The 26,550-nt window shown below is 42.2% G+C and overlaps 1 protein-coding gene across 1 annotated transcript; it reads right to left on the bottom strand.

The window, feature by feature from the left end:
- Positions 1 to 1,638: 1,638 nt before the first annotated feature.
- LOC143803726 (E3 ubiquitin-protein ligase RNF128-like) lies at positions 1,639 to 24,407 on the bottom strand. The gene is made up of 6 exons (XM_077281502.1): positions 24,336 to 24,407; positions 21,003 to 21,074; positions 8,108 to 8,190; positions 6,200 to 6,296; positions 5,296 to 5,461; positions 1,639 to 2,277 (listed from the first exon to the last, which is right to left on the bottom strand). Exons 1-6 carry the CDS (start codon positions 24,405 to 24,407, stop codon positions 2,156 to 2,158), a joined length of 612 nt encoding a protein of 203 aa, XP_077137617.1. The 3' UTR covers positions 1,639 to 2,155.
- Between the last annotated feature and the right edge of the window lie 2,143 nt (positions 24,408 to 26,550).

The raw sequence follows: 26,550 nt of genomic DNA, 5'->3' as shown, positions 1-26,550 counted from the left end.
GTCATGTCCCGTGAACAGAGAGGAGCAAAAAGAGAAGCCACCGCTCCAAAGCCAGCGGAAGGCGCAGGAGCGGATTGTGATCACTGTGTAGGCAAAGATCTGCACCGTGTAGAACAGGCAAACAGTAACTACCAGCCTGTTAGTTCTTAGGTCCTTCACAGTGATGAGCGAACGTTCTTGGATAAGGTGTTATCTGAGCATGATCAGGTAGTAACAGAGTATCTTCTGTGGGCTGCATGTCTCGCGACAGTTCAACAGTAGCACCACATGCAGGGATTACCTGTTTCTTAGGCAGTCCCTGCATGTGCTGCGGCTTTTAAACAGTCACAAGACATGCAGGCATGGGAAATCAAATATATTTATGAGCTTTCAGAAGTCACTCGGCACACGAGCATGCTCCGATAACACTTTATCCAAGTACGTTCGCTCATCACTAGTATATATATATATATATATATATATATATATATATATATATATATATATATATATATATATATATATTTTATAGTCCTGGATAACCCCTTTAAGAGCTGGCGGATTGTTGTATATTCAGCACTGAAGATCTACATAGCAGATGTGGATTAGAGGATGTGCTTTGGAACTTTAAGTCCACAACCTTCTTTGGTTGGGTTGTTGTGTATTTTTATTGAATTTCACAGAATGATAAAGGGTGAAATGTAAGAATCAATGGCACAATCTATATAATATATATATATATATATATATATATATATATACACACACACACTAACTACAAGCTCCAGATATTTTATGCACATAAACTGACCTGCGGTGGGATTTATAAATTGGCAGCATGTTAACAATTTATGCTGATTCAATGCAAACCTTTAATATAATCCACAACAATATCTGCATGCAACCCATGAAGATTTTGCTGCCGAATCACTTCAGGTACTACGGTATGTAAATAAAAGTCACAAAAAAATTGCAACTTTTGTTTTATCCTTAAAATTGACTTTTGGCATTCTATCAAGGCTAGATTTCCTGGTAATTTTAGATTAATGAAAACTATTCTTTTTAGTATTTGTTTAAATGACAAGGACTTTCTGGGTTTTGTTTGTTTGTTTGTTTTTTCTTTAAAGAAGTCTTCATTTGTAAATCTTGAAAAATGTAGAAAGATCCATTAAATCTAATAGAGTAATAGAAATAAGCAGGATTTCGGCTTCTTTTAACCGATGCACTCTGACTCTCAACACCCTTAACGTATTATTCCGCACCCTAACTTTGGGATCAGGAGGCGAGTGGTGCCAAAATGACCCTTTAAATAACAGAGGATAGTAGGACTGCCACAATTACTTGGCAAGCAAAACCTGTCGTATCGCATTCACAGTTTATAAAAAGAGGAATATGTTATTTTCTGCCATTGACAAATACTGCAAACTAATCCCTGTGAAAATGTTAAAATTTCATGAAAGTGACTAGTGATGAGCGAGTGTACTCATTGCTCGGGTTTTCCTGAGCACGCTCAGGTGGTCTCCCAGTATTTGTAACTGCTCGGAGATTTAGTTTTTGTTGATGCAGCTGCATGATTTACGGCTGCTAGCCAGCCTGAGTACATGTGGAGGTTGCCTGGTTGCTAGGGAACCCCCACATGTAATCAAGCTGTCTAGTAGCCACAAATCATGCAGCTGCGGCAAGGAAAACTAAATCTCCGAGCAGTCACAAATACTCGGAGACCACCCGAGCGTGCTCAGGAAAACCCGAGCAACGAGTACACTCGCTCATCACTAAAAGTGACATCAAGAAGTGATCTAGTAAATATAGAATTATACATTTAATGAGGGATCTAGTGCATGACCAATCCGAAGGGAAAAACCCAATATAGTCACAAATTGATATATAAAATGTACGGTAATTGTGTCATTGTAATAAAATATGCACTCTCAAGGTTTAATTTTGTATTTTTAATTAAATCCTACATAAACCTGAGTAAAAGCACCTAATATTTTATTACATGATGCTGGTAAGAGCCAGCTAGGCCATGTCAAAATGCCGCTCATCTCCACTTCTTAGGACTGTAGGGGTGATGGCTTCTAGAGTCGATGCTTCCATTTAGAAAAATTGGGATTAAAACTATTCAGGAAACTGGATGTGAAGAGCTCTTATGTGCATTGTCCTTTCATGGTTTAGCTCAAGACTTCACGTTCTGAATGTGGATGCCATCTTCACTTTCGAATGTCGGATTATCCATGTGAGGAAGGATCTCAATGGCTGTGGCCGCAGGGTCATGATTTACAAGGCCTACTTCTTCATCTAGAAAAGAAACGAGGTTGGAGTCATCAGGAGACACGTTGACTTGCTAAATGACTATTAGTTTGTCAAGACATCATTGTGCACACACTAGTTGAACAGTATCATCGTAGTGAACAGCGCTGGCATAGACTTAAAGATCGGCATGTGTCAAAATGAAGGGGGAAATTTATCAACAGTCTTTAAAAAAAATGGGCCATGTTACATGTATCCAGCAACCGGGTTTCATTTCCTAAAGGGTCATGGTAAGTATGTGAGTGCACACAGGGTGGTATAGCTCCAGAAGCTACAGTACCTCACCCTTGGGGTCTCAAGCTTAAGTCCTATTAGCAAAGAGAACGTGATGACTTAGGACTAGTGATGAGAGAGTATGCTCGTTACTCTAGTTTCTCCGAGCATGCTCGGGTGGTCTCCGAGTGTTTCGGCATGCTCGGAGATTTAGTTTGTCAACGCAGCAGCATGATTCTCCTGTGGGCCAATCCAAGCCTGGGTTAGCACGTCTGTTTTTGACCAGCATTATTTTATTTTATTTTTTTTAAATCAGTTTTCATTATGTGCAAAATTTAAAAAAAAAAAAAAAAAAAACCCTGACAGTTTCTGAAGCTTCTCATAGAAAAGTGAAAAACAGGCAGCATTAGGATGTAACGAGATGGCAGCTGTGTGCTGTCTAAGCTTTTTATGGACCCACAAACTTGTATGAATTAATTTGATCTATGACCAGCATCAAAAACAGACACATCTCATCTTTGTTCTTTTTTTTTTTTTTTTTAATTATTTATTTTAATTTATTGGTATACCAAGTACCCGAAAAAAAAAACCCCGATATTTGTACAACCCATAGACTAGAACCGTTATATAATATGTACTCATATCCGTTAAAGGCACGTCCAAGACAATCAGATGTGTAAAAGGGGTCTAAGGCCATGTGCCCACGCTGCGGATTCCATTGCGGAATTTTCCGCAGCGGATGTGATAAATCCGCAGTGCAAAACCGCTGCGGTTTTTACTGCGGATTTATCGCGGTTTCCTCTGCGGGTTTTCACCTGCAGATTTCTATTGGAGCAGGTGTAAACCCGCAGCGGAATCCGCACAAAGAATTGACATGCTGCGGAATATAAACTGCTGTGTTTCCGCGCGTTTTTTTCCGCAGCATGTGCACTGCAGATTTCATTTCTCATAGGTTTACATTGTACTGTAAACTCATGGGAAACTGCTGCGGACTCGCAGCTGCGGAAACGCTGCGGTTCCGCAGCAAAATCCGCAGCGTGTGCATATACCCTTACACTGCTCTTTTCATAATTGATGCATATTGGAGTAAATTTACACATGGCACTTGGAACACCTCATTTTGTGATTGTGAGAAGTCTAGAGGTGGGTCCACCAGAAATTGTATGTATGTATATCCTGTGTACAGATATTAAAAGGATATCCTCCTCTCAATATCATGCATACAGCTAGGGTATAATATCACTTTAGGATCATGGTGAAGAGAATGAAGGGGCCCAGTCAGCTCCTGTGTAGTGAACTGGGGCGGGCAGGGTGTTTTCCGCCTACTCTGCAGTGACAGTTTGAGGTTCCCCTGATTCTATGATCAGGTGAGAGGAGAGCATATCCTAGTGAGATGCAAATTCTTTAGGAGATGTGCAAACCCTTTAATGTATGCATTTTGTGCGAACTCTTGCAAGGTCAAAAACAATCGTCTAAGCTTGTATTCCACTATTCAGTAGCATTGTGTTACACGTGCTATTAATTTTTTACTTGAATTTTTTGAGGGCTCAAGTCACTTTAAGGCCACATTGTACCAAGTTTGGACAAAAGTTGCAAGAGCTTCATGAATGGCATATATTGCGAAACAATTACATACAGTGATTGAGATGTATCACTATAACTATAATTTAACACCTTTACCACCTTGAGTTTTTCCACTTTTTGCATTTTCATTTCTTGAATATTGAAAAAAATGGCACCATTTTCCAAGATCCATAGTGTCTCCATTTTTCAGGATCTGGAGCCAGATGAGAACTTATTTTTCTGCGAGCCGAGCTGACTTTTTTACTGATATCATTTTATAATATATGTGATATTTTAATCGCCCATTATTGTATTTTATTGCAATGCTGGGGCAACCAAAACAAACAAACAAAAAAGTACTGTATATACTTGAGTATAAGCCGACCCGAGTATAAGCCGAGACCTCTAATTTTGCCACAAAAAACTGGGAAAACGTATTGACTCGAGTATAAGTCTAGGGTGGAAAATGCATCAGCTACCGGTAAATGTAAAAAATAAAAATAGATATCAATAAAAGTAAAATTGATTGAGACATCAGTAGGCCAAGTGTTTTTGAATAACCATATGGAATCAGGAGCCCCATATAATGCTCCATACAGTTCATGATGGGCCCCATAAGATGCTCATATTAAAATATGCTCCATATAATGCTACATAAAAGGTTAAAGATGGCCCCATAAGATGCTCCATAGAATATTATGCCCCATATAATGCTGCTCAAGGGTTGATGGCCCCATAAGATGCTCCGTAGCATATTATGCCCCATATGCTGCTGCGATTAAAAAAAAATATATATAGAATCTGAGAAACTGGGAAAGCGCCGGGAGCTAGCGAGTATGATGGGACAGCCGCCACTCCCCCTCCCACCCCCTGGGACAATGACTCGAGTATAAGCTGAGAGGGGCATTTTCAGCCTAAAAAAAATGGGCTGAAAATCTCAGCTTATACTCGAGTATATGCAGTAATTCTGGTTTGATTTTTTTCTCATCACTCCGTTTAATGATTTGAATAATTCTTTTTATATTTTGATAGATAAGGCATTTCTGAATGCGGTGATACCAATGTCTAGCGTTCATTTCCCCAGGTATGTCGGACAGTTAGAAGCGGATTGCTAGGATCCTAATTAAGCGACACAGAAGGTGATGGCAGCAGTTTAGGTCCTGGAAACCTGGTGACAAGTTTCCTTCAACTTACTGGAATGAAGGCTTACGTTATTACAAGGATACTCACATAGGCCATGTGGTTCTTCTGGAAGGTCTTCAAGACCTCGGACAGAGGCATATCCAGAAGATGCGTTGTCACTGCGGGTCTCCTCCTCCACCTGCATCGTAGTCTGCAGAATCTCACTAGATACAGAGGATATTGCCATAGTGGTGTCTGTCTCTTCTTCATCATCCTTACATTGAGAAGATGAGAAACACATTACCACAATGTACGCCTGGTTATATTCTTTACCAGCAGTAATGTTGTATATCTTCATTTTGTGTTTCTATCATTTTTTTTACCTTTTAAAAATGTTAACAGAAATATAATAAGGGGAAAGGGAGGGAGGAAAGAGATGCAAGTAATGATTTAATAGGGAGTAATTGGGATAGTAGGAAAGGATAATTAAGGGAAGGGAGAACCTAAATACGTAGCTCTTCTTTAGATGTGTAATACACTAACAAACATTGTTCTTTGATATATATACATAAACCTAAGAAAAATGTGTTTACTTTCATTAATTTAGCGGTAACCTAATATTTCATACAGAATAGAATTGTAACAAATCAGACTATGAATAGGAATGGTCCCATAATTCTCATTTGTTTAAAACTTTTCAAGAGGCATGGAAATATTTATAAGTTTTATGAAGTTAAATCTAGTTAATATTCGACACTGTAGGGACATTTGGTTTCTTCCAGAAGGCCGTGATTGAGTTCTTAAGCACTAGAAGTACATGGATCGACAAAGGTTTGCAAGTGGGGTTAATAGTCTCCATATCCAATGAAAGAAGGTCTACAAATACTATTGGACATTTCTGACCGTACACAAGAAATAAAGTTAAATTTAGAAAAACAAAAGCATGTAATGCATTTGGTCCATCAGAAAAAAAAAAAAAGTATAATATCAATTTAGTCTTGATGCGACTTACTGCAATTCCTAATGACTTCAGAATGTCACACTTGCACATTGGACATGTCCGGTGTTCCAGCAGCCAAGGATCAATGCAGTTCTTGTGGAAGAAATGGCTATTTAAAAAAAATAAAAAATAAGATACAGTTAAGCATCAGCTACTTTACTCTTAAAATATACATGTATTATTACTGTATGTAAGCAAATACACAACATAACTTTTGGAGGCGTCATCACTGTGGCCCCGAGACAGAGAAAGCAGTTCTCCATCTTCAAAAATGCCATCACATGAAGTTGCCTCCTCGTGGCCTTCGGTCCGCCGATCACTCGCATCCCAGCCATTGTGTAGCCGTGTATTGGACAACACTACCATGGCTCAGGGCAGGATGATGATTAGTACTTAATTGGGGATAATCGAGCTAATCATATTTTTGTAAAGTTTCCTAGTAAACAAGTAATAGGATTCATCTCCTTACCACCCTCATTCTGAAGCTGCCCTGATCCTTTGACTGTCTACTCTATAATTGAGTTAATAGAAACCATGATGCCAGTGTGGGCAGGCAACCAGCCAGTGCAGGACAAATGAGAAAATTCATGCTTTCGCTCCCAATCGTGCGGTTAAAGTGTTCCTGATCTAATAGAATCTAGTCCTCGATTGAATATGTGGACCGTGGGCACCGTGAAAGAATCAAGTTGATTATGCCAATGACACCCCTATCAAACTCGGATCCGAGTTTGCTCAGAATCTCAGCAGGGTGCGATCAGATTCTCTCTTGGCTGGCAGAACCGAAACATACTGCGAGGAGCAGATGGAGAACGAAATTTCTCCATCTTCTCAATTTTGCGAGTCTGTGGAAATCGGACTGGACTCATATCATTTGAGTGCAGTCTGATGTTTTCCACGTTCCCATAGTCTTGAATGGGTGAGCGTCTACCGATTTCAGTGTGAAATCGTTGCAGGTCGCTATAATTCTTAAAAACATCCAACACCACAGTGTCAACCATACCAAGGAATATCAGAAATAGACAAGTAGCACAATAAGACCAACAGAAGAAGCAACGGGCGAAACCCAGGGTTGAGTTGTTCTAGGGAGAGCTGCACATCTTTAAACTGATGGACTAGTTTTTAGTGATGAGCGAATATACTCGTTACTCGAGATTTCCCGAGCATGCTCGGGTGTCTTCTGAGTATTTTTTAGTGCTCGGAGATTTAGTTTTTCTTGCTGTAGCTGAATGATTTACATCTGTTAGCCAGCATAAGTACATGTGGGGGTTGTCTGGTTGCTAGGGAATCCCCACATGTACTTATGCTGGCTAACAGATGTAAATCATTCACCTGCGGCAAGAAAACAATCTCCGAGCACTAAAAAATACTTGGAGGACCCCCGAGCATGCTCGAGAAATCTCGAGTAACGAGTATATTCGCTCATCACTACTAGTTTTACTTCAGGTTTTTGAGTATAATAAACATGTCTAATTTGTTGGTGGCTTTACATCACATCGAGCTCCATTTGTAACATTAAGTAGTTCCGCGATGTCACTCTCTACCTCTAGGAACTGTACGATCAGCCGTAGCACAACAGGTACAACAAAGGGTGTGTGGTACTTGGTGGGAGAAGAGGTGAACACAGCATCATCTTTTACCCTGACTTCTCGGGGAATATTAGAGGGATAATGCCAACTTGAGAACAGAGTCTTCTATACTGTATGTCCCATCAGAATGGAATAGTAAATAGGAGATAATTTGCAGTTATGGGACACCCCTTATTTAACCCGAGAGGTCATTTAATAAATAAATAAATAGAGCTATAATCAGGCAATTTTCTGGACATTGAAAGTTACATTTTTTCCTGTGCATGATTTATTAAAAAAACTGTACAACTTTCAGTCTTATGTGAATACTTTCTCTGCTTCCATCACTACTTACTTGCATGTTAAGATGCGCACAACGTCATTTGCTTTGTATGCTTCAATACAAACAGCACAGCTATCACCATCCACCCCGAGCACCTGAGGGAGGAAGAAAAACAAATCCATGATGGTTAGAGGAGGACAATCGACTGAAAAATAATAATTCTGTATTGTATTTAAGATTTTTTATAACCCACAATAGTACATTAGGGTAACAAAGATTTTCCATAGGAAACAAGTTCATTGAAAAAAAAAAAATAAAATTATTGTTTTTGTATAAAGCCAAAAGGAAGGCTGAGAATATATATATATATATATATATATATATATATATATATATATATATATATATATATATATATATATACATATATACATACACACATACACACACACACGTATACACCGGATTAATAATAATAAGAATAAAATAAATCAAGCCCAAAACAAATTGCCAAAAAGAACCATTTACTTGAACATCCATGACATTTTTTTCCTTAAGGAAATTTGTCAACAGGACTTCACCTTCAAACTATTTATATGTACATGTAGCTCTTTCAAGACAAGTCCAGCAATACAATTACATGGAGAGTTGGTTCCTCCATTACTGAAAAAAAAAAAAAAATCAGCATTTTAATTGGTATGCAAATCAGGCTGAAGAGCCATTTTTAGATTGAAGACTGTCACTCCCGCTCTATTCCCCATCCAACGCTGCCTCCTCCTGCTGACTCACAGCTTCATTGCCTGAAGTCCATAGCATAGAGGCTGTCCGTCAAGAACAAGGAGGCAGCACTGGGCAGGTAGTAGAGCTGGAGTGACAGAGGCTTCAGATCTACAATAATCTTTCAACCTCATTTGCATATAAAATAAAAGCGGACTTCTCTGTAACGGAGTGAGCATGCAAAGGTATTGCTGGACTTGTTAAAAGCTCTATATGCGCATACAAATAGTCTGGAGGATGTATGATGCGGACTTTAAAATTATACATGTTGAGTTTTTCCTCTGTTTATCATCCTGAAAATGTAAAAGACTTGCTCTTTTAACCCTTTTACCCCCAAGGTGGTTTGCATGTTAATGACCAGGCCAATTTTTACAATTCTGTACAGTGTCACCTTATGAGGTCATAACTCTGGACCATCAACAGATCCTACTGATTCGGAAACTTCTCGTGACATTGTACTTCAGAATAGGTTTAAAATTTCTTCGACAGAACTTGCGCTTATTTAGGAAAAAAAATGAAAATTTGATGAAAATTTGAGAAATTTTGCAATTTTCAAACTTTGAATTCTTATACCCTTAAATCAGAGAGATGTAGCATACAAAATAGTTAAAAGGAACCTGTCAGCAGGATTATGCACAATAAAGTACAAAAAATATGTACTTTAGATCCAAATTTTTCTATTTTCACAATAAAAACAGGAAAAATATGGATCCCAAAACTTGTGCAATTTCTTCTGAGCATGAAGATACCCCATATGTGGGGGGAAACCACTGTTTGGGCGCAAGACAGAGCTTGGAAGGGAAGGAGCGCCATTTGACCTTTTGAATCCACAATTTACTGGAATAACTAGCGGACACCATGTCGCGTTTGGAGAACCCCTGATGTGCCTAAACAGTGAAAATCCACCACACGTGACCCCTTTTTGGAAACTAGACTCAATGAACTGATCTAGATGTGTGTTGAGCACATTGAACCCTCAGGCATTTCATAAAAGTTTATAACGTTGAGCCATGAAAATAATAAAATCACATTTTCCCCACAAAAATGTTATTTTAGCCCCAAATTTTGCATTTTCATAAGGGTAGCAGGAGAAATGGCTCCATACAATTTGTTGCGCAATTTCTCCAGAGTACGCCAACATCCCATATGTGAGGGAATACTACTGTTGAGGCACAGTGCAGAACTCAGAAGGGAAGAGGTGCCATATTGGAATTCAGATTTTTCTGCAATGGTTTGAGGGTGCCATGTCACAGTGGCAGAACCCCTGGGGTGTCAGAAAGACAGAAACCCCCTATATGTGAACTCATTTTGCAAACTACACTCCCCAATTAATTCATCTACGGGTGCAGTGATCATATTGACACAGCATGTGCCTCACTGAATTTTATACCATTGAGTGGGGAAGAAAGAATAAGTTACAGTTTTACCACTAAAATGTTGTTTTAGCCCCAAGTTTTTAATTTTTCCAAGAGCTAATAGGAATTTTTTTTTTACAACAGACTAAGGTCCATTTTTTACTAAGTGCGCAAATACCCTAAATCGGGAAATAATTTTCCGGCACAGTGCGAAGCTCAGAAAGGAAGGAGCGCCATACTATAGTGCAGATTTAACTTTTATGGTCTGCAGGTGCCATGACATTCTGGGAAAGCCCCTGAGTTCCAGAACAGCAGAACCCCCATAAGTGACAACATTTTAGAAACTGCACCCCTAGATGAATTCTTTGAGAGGTGCAGTGATCATATTGACACAACGGGTGTGTCACAGAATTTTATACCTTTGGGCTATGAAGAAAAAATAACTGCATTTTTACTACCAAAACTTTGTTTTAGTCCCCGATTTTATATTTTCACACAAGAATTGGGTAAAAATGGCACCATAATATGTCCCACAATTTTTACTCAACGTGGCAATACTCCATATGTGGCTGTACAGTACCTACTTAGCCATACGGTGAGACTCGGGAGGGACAGAGCGCCATTTGCCACCTGGAGCGCAGATTTTCCTAGAATAATTTGCAGACTCCATCTACAGAGCCCCTAAATGCTAGAAGAGCAGAAACCCCCCTCAAGTAACCACATTTTGAAAATTATACCCCTTGGGGGAATTTATCTACAGGTGTAGTGACAATTTTGACTCCATGGGTGTTTTCCAGAAACAAGCAGCAGTGGATATTGCAGAGTGAAAATTTCAAACCTGCCATTCTAGTAACCAGTATATTGTAGGGACTAGTATATTGTAGTGACCAGTACGTTATGCCCAGCTCATGCTTCTGGAGACACCTTTAAGTTAGGCAGGCTCTTATTACAGAAATGCCAAACGTGGACGCTATATGTGGTTTAGGTACACTGTGGTGCTCCAAAGGCAAGGGGGGGCATTTGGAAGAGCAGACTTTGCTGAGTTTCTTTTGAAGGGTTATTGAGCCATTTTGCTTTTCCAGAGCCTTTGTACTACCAGTAACGTGGAAGCCCCCTATATTTCCGTTAACAGATGACAGACCTGAGTGGGGACTTGCTTTTTTTTGTGGATTGATTTGAAGCTTTTATTGAAAACGTTTTACATAACGTTTGGAATCACATTTATTCGGCTCTTTATGCCGAGCACTTACTTTAGGGTTTCCTTTTAAATCTCTGAGTGACGCGATTCAGATGAAACCCCCGAGGGATCCATTCACTAGAATGAGGCAGTAGAGTTACTCTGGACTCAGTCTGGCCTCTGTTCAGCGCGGTCCTTTTCAGAAGTGCACAAAACTGGCAGATGACACTTTTATGCAATCCTAAAAAGACGGACACCACCAGATCACAGGTCAGACGAGTCCACAGTGCCTCCATCTGCCTCATTATAGGGAATCTTCCATCAAGGGAAGACGGAATCACGAATTTTTGGGAATCTTCCATTTGAATCACGCATTTCAGAGATTTACATGGAAACCCCGGTGTAAGCTCAATGCAGAGCCTTACTGCGATCTTTGAGAGGCAGAACTAACAAAACAGCAAGTGAAGAATTGGTTTCATTTAGCTTTATGCCGTTCGTGCAGCACAGGTGATCGGGCGACTTACTTTGGGTCGGTGCAATTACAGCGATACCAGATTTATGTTGGGTTTTTATGTTTGGCTGCTGTCGCACTAAAAAACATTTACTGCAAAAAAAAAAAACTTTTTTGCATCACCATATTTTGAGAGTTATAATTTTTCTATACTTTGTCCGACAGTCACGTTATGGCTTGTTTTTTGCGGGGCGAGCTGACGTTTTTATTGGTAGCATTTTTTCAGACATGACTTTTTAAATCGCTTTCTAGTCCGATATGTGCGGGGCAGAATGAACAAAAACCAGCAATTCAGGACTTTTTGGTTTGGGGGAGGGGGGGGGGGAATGTCATTCTGCGTATGGTAAAATTGATAAGTCTGCCTTATTCTTCGGGTCAGTACGATTGCAGCGATTCCCCAAATATATTGTTTCTTTATGTTTTGGCTCTTATGCACAAAAACTATATCTATATCTATATCTATATCTATATCTATATCTATATCTATATCTATATCTATCTATCTATCTATATATATATATATATATATATATATATACACACACAACATAATTATTCTTGGATCACTTTACTCTGAGCTATAACTTATTTTTCCACTGATGGAGCTGTATAGCAGGGGTTTGTTTTTTTGACGGACAAGACAACGTTTTCAGCGGTACCATGTTTGTTTTTTTATTGCTATTTATTCTACTTTTTGTTCAGCTGTATGATAAAACATTTTTTTTGCCTTGTTTATTTTTATGGTGTTTATTAAATGGGTTAACTAGTGGGACAGTTTCATAGGTTGGGTTGTTTTGGATGCAGCGATACCAAATGTGTACTTTTATTGTTTACATACTTTTCTTTCATAAACCACTTGAAAACATCAGGTCACCATAGTAATGATAGGGACCCAGCGCGACATTGTGGGGTCTCGATCCCAGAGCAGAGGGGCTGTCATCCCTCTGTCTGTTCCCAGAATGCTGCAATAAAGTTTGGTCACAGCATTTGGGGAGTTAAAGTGCTGGTAGCGGTGCGGGACCGCTCCTGGCACTTAGTGCCGGGTGTCAGCTGCCAGAATCAGCTGACACCCGGCGGCGATCGCACGTCTAATGTGGGAAAAGGGTTAATATTTTCTCTTTTCCATTACCAATAGGAAGAATGAGCTAGCTTGGCGACACTTGTGTGAGAATCTTAACGATTGTCAGCTCCCGTGGGGAAGGTTTTCTCCGTCACATGTACCAGTGTGCAATTACTTGTCCTTATTTAGTTCTCCGGGGATTAACATCTTATAAAACACACACAACTGTCAAGCACTGAATATATTACCGATGTACCAGAGTTCAGTTTGTCATGTGGCATCACCTTGTCTTAATGGTGCTTTTTCATAAGACTGCAATTGTTTGAGTTCCGGAAACTATTTTACAGTGAAAAAAAAAGTCCATTATGTCTGAGGCTACCCTACACTTTCTTAATAGCAAGTTATGCAATACAGGCTTGTTATTTCCTTTTATCAGCATTTATTGCATTAATGAGCCAAATAAAAATAAAAGTTATCTGAAATCTGATAAAATCCTAAAGGGTGAAGTTTTGCAAGCAGCATGAAACTAGTTGAGCAAGTCTTGAACAACAAGTGGCCCCTATGTGAATAGAGGAGATGCAAATCACTAGGGGATGGTTCGCTGAGGTCATAGAGAAGGAAAGCAGAGAACTGTGGAGGAAGCTTTCCTGTGGTGGCTCACTGCTCTTTTCCCTCTAGAAAAGCAGTGTTGTTGTTTACAAGTAAAAAATTATTTATATTCATTCACTCTTGATTTAGGTTTTGTTCTCACACTAGAAATTCAGCCTACGATAGGTCGTTTTTTTGTGAGGAGGGGATTTTGCCATGACTAGTAATATTTTCCAACAAAGAAAAGTTCATTTAATCAATAGATCTTGACATAAAAATAATTTTACACTATTGGATGCGTTTAAAAAAAAAAAAAAAAAAAAAATGTTCCAGTGCTGAGATAATCTTATAAATGTGCCCCTGCTGTGTACTGTGTAATGGCTGTGTCTGACCGTGCAGGAAAATGGTGTGATCATACCACAGCTCCTGGGCACAGGAGGATGCAAAAGAGGATACAGAAAAGACCATATGGGACTGCAGCTGATTCTTTAAAGTAAAACATTGTTTAAAATAAATAAATAAAAAATCAGCTGTGATCCCCTACGGTAATGTTTGTACATTCTCTTTTGCTTCCTCCTCTGCCGAGGAGATGTGGTATGATCAGACCATAGCCCTATATGGTTTGATCACATCCACAAAGATGCAATCAGCCAATATATTCCTTACAAGGACACCTTCCCACTGATGGGATCTGCGGGCGCTTCCCCAAATAAGTAACATCCATGCAAAATGTAGGAGTTAAAAGTGGCACTCACCGGCCTGTAAGGGTATGTTCAGGATTTGGTCAGGATTTTATGCAGGTAAAATCCTGACCAAATCTGCACCTGAGGTCACTGGCAGGTCACCTGCGTTGTCCTTGAGTTTTTTCTGCAATGTAAGGACATGCTGCGTTCTTAAAAGACGCGCCGCATGTGAGTTTTCTCGGGTGTGCCGCATGCGTCTGTTACTGCATAGTGGAGACAGGATTTCATGAAATCCCCTCCACTATGCTGTAACATCTGGACGCTGCGTTTTTTATGCATGCTGCTCAACGCGGTGTCAAAAACGCAGCGTTTCCTGAATGTGGACACATACCCTTAAAGCACTTACTCACAGAATATTAAAGCACATGGATGCTGGAGGATACGGGCAGCACGGAGGATGGATGCAGTTTTGGATCAAACTATGCGTCAACAGGTCCTGGTGCGTACCATACCTGGTGAAGCATAGTTTGACGCAAAATGTTCGTTGTCCTCCACGCTGCCCGTATCCTCCAGCATCCATGCGCTTTAATGTTCTGTGAGAAAAAGATTTATTCTACCTCGACCGCAGGATAATCCATATGGAGATTATCATCCTGTGCAAATGTATATCATTTTAGGATTTGAAAGAGGCTATAAATTGTACATCATTTTTATTAGGCTGCTTTTAGCACAGGAGGAGCTTAAAAAGGGGGATTATCCACTAAATGACAGCCCCTTATTAATTATAAGTTATTCTCACTCCCAGATCGGCTCCGCTCGGTGTAACAAGATCAAGTTCAACACTCAGCGGGGCGTCACACAAGCATTGCAGCCAATCAGCGGTCTATGATTGGCTGCAGCGTTCACATTTTGTCAGAGGTGAAGAAACGTTGTACATCCGGATTCATGAGTTAGGGGCTAACCTCCACCCGCTACTGATTGAAAGCTGTGCAAGGTAAGTATGTGCACACAAGTGTGGCCGGTGTACTCCAACTGGAGGGCCCAAAAAAATAAATAAATAAAATAATAATTTAAAAATGCAGAGAAGAATAAACCTATGCACTGCAATGAGAAAAAATTGACTTCTGAGCTTCTTTTAACCATTCGGGTCTAGTCACCAATCCATTCTTATGCAAATTGCCTCTTCAGAGAAAAAGAGGACTTGACTTCTAGAGTTCAATCCATTCTTATAACGCTCACAATTAATGCATAAAAATATAGGGAAAAAAAATTAAAAAAACGACACCGCAAAAAATTTCTGAAAGTGAAAAAAAAAAAAAAAAAAAAAAAAAAAGGATTGACAGCTTTTTCTTTAATTACAATACCCAATTTTTTTTTTCTTTTTATAAGGCTGTGAACTATACAGTATGTTCTATTGGGAGATTATTTTAGTTTGTAAATCCATGGTTAAATCCCCCATTGTTTTAGAACACAAAAATAACGTCATTTTCTTTTATTTATTAGCATTTGACTACTTTAAATATGAGCAGGTCATTTGCAGGTTTGTGGAGTCGGACCGTTGTAAGGCACGGACTTCACCAACTGACTTGGAACTGAATGTTCCACTTAGAATAGCCACGATTGACATTATGCTAAGAAATGTAGACCAATACCATGGTTAGGTGAGCTGTAGCTTTGTTGCATGAGTAATCCAGTTTTTGTACAGTCATCATTAGTTTGCATTGTGAGCTGAATGAAAAATAAATAAAGTCTTGTTTAGAATTAAAATACAAAAATTTGTAGTGATTTGCCGATTATATAGCATCGTGATTACTCGCTAATCCCGCCCCCTGCACAGTAGCTCTGCCCCCACGCCATTACCACACACAATCCCGCCCCCCAACCACATTACCACACACAATCCCGCCCCCCCACCACCACACAATCCTGCCCCCCACCACATCACCACACATAATCCCGCCCCCCACGACATCACCACAGATAATCCCACCCCTCCACCACACATAATCCCACCCCCCACATTACCACAGATAATCCCACCCCTCCACCACACATAATCCCACCCCCCACCACACAATCCCATCCCTCCACCACATAATCCCACCCCCCCCACCTAATCACCACACAATCCTGCCCCCCACCACATAATCCCATCCCTCCACCACATAATCCCGCCCCCCACCTAATCACCACACAATCCCGCCCCCCACCACACAATCCCATCCCTCCACCACATAATCCCACCCCCTTACCTAATCACCACACATAATCCCACCACATCACCAGATAATCCCGCCCCCCCACCACATTACCACACAATGCTTCGTCCCCACACATTACTACACGAGGCTCCGTCCCCACACATTACCACATGCAGCACTTCCTTTCTATGTAATTCAACCACTTCAGCCAAGGTAAACGTACATTTAATTGAATAATCACCAGCAGCGTTAATTAGATAGCAATGAGCGTGCCGAGCGTTAGCTGGCTGGAATCTGTATATATATATCTCGGCCTAGAGGGCATTTGTTTTCAATGGGATGTGGAGACAAAGCTGCTCCCATAAACCTTTGGCAGGTGGTTATCTAATAGAATATCAAAAGGATTCGGCATTTAAATTCAATCTGCCTGATCATTATGGTATGGTAGTCATTGGGTTACGCCAAAATTGCCAGCCTGGCCAACTCACCTTCTGGGCATGGAGATATTAAAGCTAAGAAATGCTTGTGCTTTTTTTTCCCAGTAAAGTGGCCTGATATCAGCAGGTTATATTTTTAATAGGGTGCAACGAAACAAGGGTGCAACGAAACAAGGGTGCAGCCTTTGGTTATTCATTTTTTTTGGTAGGGTACCTAATCTATATACTGTACAATGAAAACACACCAAACTAGGATTACAAAAGGCAACGAAAACAATAGAAACGGTGCTTTAGGGCATTTGTGGATAGGGTGTAACCTTAGTGACCCAGGCGTAGTTCTTGTCGCAGTTATTATTGGAGCAGATATTGGTCACATCATGTACTGTGTTGTGTTTCACTGCACCAAGAAGCTAAATCTATCTGATCCACTAAACTGCGTAATGACTCCGCTCACGTTCACCTCGGCTATCACTGCACAGGTCATAGTGCTGGGGATACAGTTTCCTCCCCATGTAAAACAGGTGTCCAGAAATCTGAGCATTGTGGTTTTTGTTAGAATTCATGTCAGAAAATGTAGCAATGTCTATAGGTGAAATGTACACACTAGTTTCAATCCGTAAATGTAAAATAAGTTTATGGGATATGGAAATCTGGAAACAAAACCAGAATTCTCCAACACAAAGATACAGTAACAGGCTTCACTTGCCATTGACCCATCATGAATACTTGCCAACATGCATTTTAGAGACTTAGAAGAGATAGCTTAGGGTAGGTAAACTGAGCACTTAAACGGATAGAAGTTTGTGATCAAATCCTATTGCAACTTTGATCTCCAAGCAGATTTTGCAGCCATCCTCCACATAGTCATTGGTCACAGTTATACTATATACAGGGCCGTATTTAGAGTTTCTGCTGCCCTAGGCACTTTTAGCGCTGCCCCCCCATTGGTGAGTATGACACTATCGGCAGTGACTTTGGCAAGAATCGCTGTTGCGAAAATAGCCTTTTGCAGCAGATCGGGCAGTTTTTTTGCATCTGCCACGTAACGGATCACTTACAACGGATCACTTACGGCAACACTGCGCTTGGCTTCATTCATTCCCTATGGGATTTGCGGCACTTGCTGTGATCTGGCAAATGCGGTACCATACCTCCCAACTCTTGAAGGGAAAGAGGTATAAAGGTTGCGGCGCACGTAGTGCGCCGCGGCAAATTTTAGGCCACGCCTCTGACCACACCCATTTCACAACTAGTCACACCCATATCCAAGTCCCACCCACACCCATTTAGCACTGCTGATCACAACTGTTTCATATACAATAATTATAACCAAAAAAATATGGCCACACATGATGCTCCATACACTGTATAATGACCGCACATGATGCTCCATACACTGTATAATGACCGCACATGATGCTCCATACACTGTATAATGACCGCACATTATGCTCCATACACTGTATAATGACCGCACATGATGCTCCATACACTGTATAATGACCGCACATGATGCTCCATACACTGTATAATGACCGCACATGATGCTCCATACTGTATAATGGCCACACATGATGCTCCATACTGTATAATGGCCACACATGATGCTCCATACTGTATAATGACCGCACATGATGCTCCATACTGTATAATGACCCCACATGATGCTCCATACACTGTATAATGACCGCACATGATGCTCCATACACTGTATAATGACCGCACATGATGCTCCATACTGTATAATGGCCACACATGATGCTCCATACTGTATAATGGCCACACATGATGCTCCATACTGTATAATGACCGCACATGATGCTCCATACTGTATAATGACCCCACATTATGCTCCATACACTGTATAATGACCGCACATGATGCTCCATACACTGTATAATGACCGCACATGATGCTCCATACACTGTATAATGACCGCACATGATGCTCCATACACTGTATAATGACCGCACATGATGCTCCATACACTGTATAATGACCGCACATGATGCTCCATACTGTATAATGGCCACACATGATGCTCCATACTGTATAATGACCACACATGATGCTCCATACTGTATAATGACCGCACATGATGCTCCATACTGTATAATGACCGCACATGATGCTCCATACTGTATAATGACCGCACATGATGCTCCATACTGTATATTGGCCACACATGATGCTCCATACTGTATAATGACCACACATGATGCTCCATACTGTATAATGACCCCATATGATGCTCAATAGTGTATAATGTCGCCCTCCCATCTTGTATGCATGGCTCACCTTCCTCCCATCCCATATGCATGGCTCATATCCCCCCGCGTATGCATGGCTCATAATTCCCCCCCCCCCGTATGCATGGCTCATATCCCCATATGCATGGCTCATAATTCCCCCCCACCTCCTGTATGCATGGCTCATAATTCCCCCCTGTATGCATGGCCTATATCCACCCCCCTGTATGCATGCCTCATATCCCCCTATGCATGGCTCATAATTCCCCCCCCTGTATGCATGGCTCATATCCGCCCCCCTGTATGCATGGCTCATAATTCCCCCCCCTGTATGCATGGCTCATATCCCCCTATGCATGGCTCATAATTCCCCCCCACCTCCTGTATGCATGGCTCATAATTCCCCCCCCCCCTGTATGCATGGCTCATAACCCCCCCACCTCTTGTATGCACAACTCATATTCCCCCTATGCATGGCTCATCACTCCCCCCTCCCCCCCCATGCATGGCTCATCACTCCCCCCTCCCCCCCCCATGCATGGCTCATCACTCCCCCCTCCCCCCCCCATGCATGGCTCATCACTCCCCCTCCATGCATGGCTCATCACTCCCCCCCCATGCATGGCTCATCACTCCCCCTCCTCCCCCCCCCCCATGTATGGCTCATCACTCCCCCTCCTCCCCCCCCATGCATGGCTCATCACTCCCCCCTCCCCCCTCCCCCCCCATGCATGGCTCATCACTCCCCCCTCCCCCCCCATGCATGGCTCATCACTCCCCCTCCTCCCCCCCCATGCATGGCTCATCACTCCCCCTCCTCCCCCCCCCATGCATGGCTCATCACTCCCCCCTCCGCTCCTTCTCCCATGGCACGGGCGGCTTACCGTCCTCCTTCAATCCCCCCTGTCCTCTGTCCCTCATACTCACCTGTCAGCTGTCTCACACCAAGCGGGCGCGCCGACGGCGACATCCCTCCGGCTCTCTGTCCCGACTCCCGGCGCACAGGCGCAGGCTCGCAGCTCCTTCTTCCTGCGTGAGCAGTCACGTGATACCGCTTCATTAAGGCTCATGAATATGCGCATATTTATGAGCCTTAATGAGCGGTACCACATGACCGCTCACTCAGGACGCGCTACAGAAGCTGAGACCAGGCATCGCTGGAGCAAGGTGAGTATCGTCTTCAAGGAGGGCGGGGGGAGGCGGGGGGGGGCGTCGGTCGGAGGGTGGGTGGGAGGCTGGTCCTGGGGGGGGGCTGGGGGGGGCGGGGGTTGGGGCGGTCGGGAGGTGGGAAAAAAAAAAAAAAACCTTGCTCACTTGCTCTGGTGCCGCCCCCCGCATCGTCCCCGCCCTAGGCACGTGCCCTCGGGTGCCTAGTGGCAAATACGGCCCTGACTATATACAGTTTATAATGTAGGTCATGCACCCAGAGCTCCTGAGAGCAGACTCAAGCCCCCACATGTAATAGTTAGGTGTTGGTTTAATGAGCAGCTGACTCAACTATTTGACCAACACAGGAACTCTTCGCTCGGTCAAGTGCTTCTACATTGGCAGTGGCTCGCTCATAGATATACACACTTTGGCGATGGCTTAAACAAAAGGATTGGCAGTCTGAAGTAGGACATGCTGGATCCTTCTCTCCCCTGACATCATCTGTTGGGGAAAAGTTGGGAAAACCACACAAACATTTGACTATCGCCTGATACTGCCAATGTGATCGGAACCTTCTATTTGGAAGCCAAATACCAACATGAGGAAAATACAAATAAAATTTTATAAAGAACATTACCATAAGTTTCTAGATTGGAACCCTGCGTGATTAGAGATCACGTGGATAGTGTTTGAATTATTGAACAAAACCCTTGCTCTCAGGATATGGAAATGTTAATGACATTTTCCCACGATATTGGAAGTTCATCCAGCTAACATTACCTTATCTCCTTGTTTGATGGTGCGCAGCTCCAGTCGGCCAATTGCATTCTTGGCTTCATCTTTCAGCTTTCTCTGTAACAATAAAGCAAAGCATAGTAGTTAAAAATGGAGCTGAACATTTCATACCGACAAAGGTTTATACATCCAAGATGGTAGAAAACACACTCACACCCCAAAGCATCTTCCCTAGCTACACAACTTAACATGGGGTTGTTGCAATGTAGGAACTGTAGAGAATTGAATGGTGCCTTATGTCAGAGGAGAACTGTTACACCGATTACTAAGCTTTTTATGGTTATAATAAATTTGCAATGAAAAATTTATAGGTTTTATCATCTCCGAAGGATATTCTGTGGATTGGGAGTGAATGTAATTTGGAGTACCAAGCATCTTTAATCTTCCTAGAAATTTAGTAACAGCTTATTATCAATACAACTTGTCTGGAATAATGTCATCTCTTAAAGGGAACCTGTCAGCAGGATTGTGCACAGTAACCTACACACAGGTCAGGTTGGCGCCATTATACTGACTAAAACGATCCCTTGGTTGATGAAATCCATCTTGTGGTTGTTTCTTAATCTTTATTTGCAGTTAATGATATGATCGTGCCCTAAGGCGGGGTTGGGGTATGTGCTGCTCTCATATATTCATAACGCAGACTGCTGACAGGTCACTGATCCCTCACTGACCTGCACCCCTACTTTGCATAATGAATATATGTACATGGTGAGAAAAAAAGAAAAAAAACCAAAAAAAAAAAAAACCACTGACACAGGAGGTAAGTCGCTCCCGCAGCGTATAGCACTGAGCTGCGGTGAGAAAGTTCTCACGCAGCAGTGGTGCCGTAAGTGAGAGCATCGGAGCTGATCAGCTGATGAACTCCAGTGAACTCTCTCAGCTCAGTGATACTGTGGGAGCGATTACCTCCTGTCAGTGTATTGCCGGCAGCCGGCTAGAGCAGTCATCTCCCGATGTGAATGTTCTACAAGCGAGATCACCGTGGGACACTCGGGATTACGTGGACTAAGGCAGACAGGCGAGTATATGGTGGTATATTTTTTATTTTTTTTCTAGGAAACATGGGCATTGGGCGTTAAGGCGAGTATATGTTTTTTTCTTTTACTTTACATTTTTGTTATAGGAGACGAGGACATAGGGGATTTTGTGTTTGGTGAGTATAATGTGTTTTTTATTTGAATATGTATGTAATTTACGGTAACTTTTTTTTTTTTTTTTTTTTTTAAAGTGTGAGCACAGGAATCGGCGACTCCTGCCATAGCTGTCATCAGTGACAGCAGATGTAGGCTGATCGGAGAATTAGTAGTCATCAGCTCATGCCTGCTGACCTGCGGAAAGCGTTTTACCACCGTTCAGTCACAGCTGCGGAGTCACGCTGACATCTGACAGCATGACCCCGTAGCACTCTGACTGAAGGTCTTACCGATGGTAGTGTTAGCGCTGATAAGGACCACCGCACCGGTGTTTGCCACGCTGTCACACAGATGACAGCAGGGGAGATACCATAGGAAGCCCGTAAAAAACGCAAACAAAAACTCAGCAAACCTTTTTACACCTGCATTTTTGCTGTGGATTTGACTGACTCAGTTGAAGTAAATGGGTGAAAAACGCTGTAGAAATGCACAAAGAAGTGGCATGCTGCAAAAAAACCCAAAAACATTGTAAATACTTAAGGAAATATTCTGATCATGTGCACACCACCAGGATTGTCATTGAATTAGCTTGCATAAGTATTCCATAGCATTTTATGGCCTATTTCCATGTGGGAAAACACCAAAAAAAACGCACCGTGTACACATAGCCTAAGGTGGTTCAAAAGAAACCCCTTGCTTATCATACATAATTGATGGGTAGAGACCGGTTACAGATTTTGCTTTGGGACAATGAAGGGGAAGGAAGCTCAGCGCAAGAAAAAAAACAAAAAAAAAAAAAAAAAAAAAAAAAAATCTAAATTTGTAAAATAAATTATAAAAAATTATGGAAGGATTTTCCTTCAAACATTAATAACATGGGATGCTGACTGGTTCCATAAATTCAATTGTATCCACTAGCTTAGGGGTTTCTCTAGAATATTAATAAGAGAAAACACAGTTGAAACCAGAAGTTCACATACTCTATATAAAAAGACACATGCATGGTTTTCTCAGTATCTGAAATGAAAGAAACAAACAAAACCCCTGGCTGGACATTTAACTCCCTCCAGCCACACCCTTGAGGTGGAAATATGGCGAGTAGGTATCCCGCCCATCTCTTGCCTACTCATCGAAACCCAGACCCTGGACACAACCGATTTATTCTCAGCACATATCATGCTGGAGGGCAACTTATGGGTTTCACATCACGCAGGAACAACACACATCTCCCCTCACATACGACTCCAGTAATCCTGTCACAATACCCAGAAAAATCCTGAGCATTCACTAAATAATCAACCAGCACCATTCTTTGATTTAATGTGGGCCTTAACTTTAAAGAGTAGAAGCACTGTGTTCAGTGTGAAACGGCTGTCGTCCATCTTGCACATATCCCTGCACCCCCTGCCTGCCACCTGCCACTTATTTGATGACATAAAGGACTGAATTTTTTCAAAGAAATGGTGAGTACCGCTTTTTTCTCATACTTGCAACATGGACTTGGAATACGTATCACCATTTGTAAAGAAATACAGGTGGTGTTCAACAAGATAACTCATGTGCAGTACCTTCTCTCCATAGGAAGTGGTATGTTGCCTTGGACATTCTAATGTATTGAATTCTTAACTTAAAGGTGGTTATACTACCCAACCAATGGCGATAAATGACTGCCGAGCAATACATATTTGCCAATTGGGGGTCATTTAATATCCCAGAATGATCAGCAACAGATCATGCAGTCCGTTCAGCTGCCAATGATCTTCCCAGCATGGGTCACATTTACACACACAACGATGATGCGCTGTCGAGAATTAAGATCTTTTAAAGTTATCCAAAAGATCATTTCACCCAATGAATGAGCATTTTGCTTGTACATTGGATGATATTCTATGTAAACAGGCTGACTACCAAGATGTGTCCCAAGGAACGCTCATTCACAAAACTCGTATAGTACAAGTGCACCTTTCCACCACATCTTGTTTATTGCCCTCTGGCCCGAGTCTGACATCAATCTCTACACCTTTCATTGTTTTCCTGTCCGATAAACCAGTTGACATTAAATAAAACCATTTAAACAGCGCTAGATTAGCTGTATTTCGGTACAGGTTTATCAGTGTGTATTATACAGGCATATGTGCATGAATGTACAGCTTCTTCCAGGTACAGCAGAGGTCATTCTCACTCTTCGCTTTGGTAGCAGACACTCAAACATGGAAGATTTGATAGAAGTGGGTAACTTGTCCAGTTGTGTCATTTCACGTGTAGGCACAAGAAAACTATAGACGCTAAATACAAGGTAATCTCATAGAGCTACGGAGATCATTTTTCACAAGGTCCGGTCAATGCTGGGTATGTCATTAACATCTGGGTTCTACAGTTATCGGCATCTTTAAACACACATAACTTTTCGGTCCCCATTGCATTAGCTCTGCCAGGGCCTCTGTATCACAGAACATTTTGGGTTGTGCAAAAAAACACAAACACTTTACACTGGCAAAAATGACATGTTATTGAATTAGACTAGCAGGCTTAGCCACATCCCATCCTACCAATGTTCTGCCCATTTTAGCAAAGTTACCCGGGGCTGGCGTGAAAACGCCAGATTAAGGTATTTTATTGGACCCAAAAGATTTTAAAATGTAATGTTTATAGTCAGTATGCAGCCAGCAGAGAAAGCAACTGTACATTGCTTTAATACTTAACTCTTTGTGGGACAATAAGCTCAATGTATAAAGCACACCATAACAAGATTGGGAACTAACTACGAGCAAATTAATACCCAAGAATTATTATCCCAAATCAAATGCTTTCCAGTTCACACATTATCATTGGGGGAAAGTTATGAGTTATAGGGGACCTAAATGGGCAAAATCAACTGGAGCAACTGACTCATGGGAATACCAGGACAGAGCGACTTCAGATGATCGCAGCATCTGGTGATAAAGACTAGGGTTAAGCGAAACGGATGGGACAAATTAAAAAAAAAAAAAAAAAAAAAAAAAAAAAAAAAAAAAAAAATCGCCGACTTTCGGCAAAGTCGTTGCAGTACTGTGGCTCCGCCACTACGGGGAGCTATGGTGCGTCCGATTGCACTGAAGGAGTTCATCTGATCAGGTATCACAGACACCAATACATTTCACAGCCGGGCCTCCGGGGGGAGCTAAGGGTGCTATTCATTAGGCCACTCCCCACCATAGTGGGTAAACTGGGGGTCAGGCAGGAAGTTAGATCAGAAAGCTGACTGGGTTGGAACCAGGCAACACCTTGTGGCAGAGGGTGTTGTAGGGGAAGATACAGTAGGGTCTCTGTCAGGGGTGGGATCCTGACAGAGGTTTGGCAACGAGAACGAACGTAACGGGACCGTGCCTGCTCCGGGTAGCGGCGGTGCCCAAGAAAGGATTAGAAGAGAGAGAGATTGTGCTGAGTGAGAAACGGGATCACGCAAAGGAGAAATACCAGTAGGAGTCGTGCTGTAAGATCGAAGCAACATCCTACTGAGGCGCACTACCGGTGGCCGGAACGCCGAGGGAGTAGAATAACATTCAGCTTCAAGCAATACTCCAAACAGCGGCAGGACAGTCAGTCTCAGGCGGGCTGTCTAACTCAAATCACCTATGAAGTCTTGGGAGGCAATTGTGGGAGAAGGGCGTCTCTAGGGTCCCGGAAGAACTCCAGGCCTACCCGTCAAACGGGTGCCGTTCCTACCCGAACCTCAGGGAGGGACGGAGGATTAGCAGAACATCATCTAGTCGAGTTGTGAGGGAACTTAAGAAACAGACACAACAGTTGTGGGGTACTTTCCGTAAGCGCAGCAGGGAAGGACTACAACACATAGCGCTAGGGGGAAGGCACAGATTTCCTCCTGTGAAGAGAACTCTGGAAGTGTCATTGGACCGGCCGGACTTGCGCAGCCTGGTGAACCGTATTCTGGACTGAGGACTCAGATCTTCAGTAAAGAGGTAAAGAGACTGCAACCTGGTGTCCTCGTTATTTACCGCGACCTGCACCCCACAACTGCACCGTTACGACACCACTTATTGCACCGGACGTCCCCCACTGACAGACAGGGCCACGGACCGGGTCTAGCCACCGTGACAACCCCAGAGCAGAGACTCAGAGGCCCGGCTCCGGGTGCCCCTCGGCCCTGCGGCGGTGTGGGGGCGCTCCACAAGTCAATGGGGAATCAAAGTCGGCAGTGAGTGGGAGGACAGGAAAACGCCTACAGTGCCCATTTTAATGCCAAAAACATAAATTCTTATTACTGAAGCTTGTCAATCTTAATTTACTTTATAATAATAGTTAGGCATTGAAAACTGGGGGTCATTTGGCTAAAGTTGTGGGTTTTGCACAAATCTGCGGTTTTGCTGTGGATGTGCCTGACTCAATGGAAGTCAATG

This window comes from Ranitomeya variabilis, chromosome 2 (genome assembly GCF_051348905.1).
Source record: "Ranitomeya variabilis isolate aRanVar5 chromosome 2, aRanVar5.hap1, whole genome shotgun sequence".
Taxonomy (NCBI): Eukaryota; Metazoa; Chordata; class Amphibia; order Anura; family Dendrobatidae; genus Ranitomeya; species Ranitomeya variabilis.
This window is presented reverse-complemented; position numbering and strand designations above follow the sequence as displayed.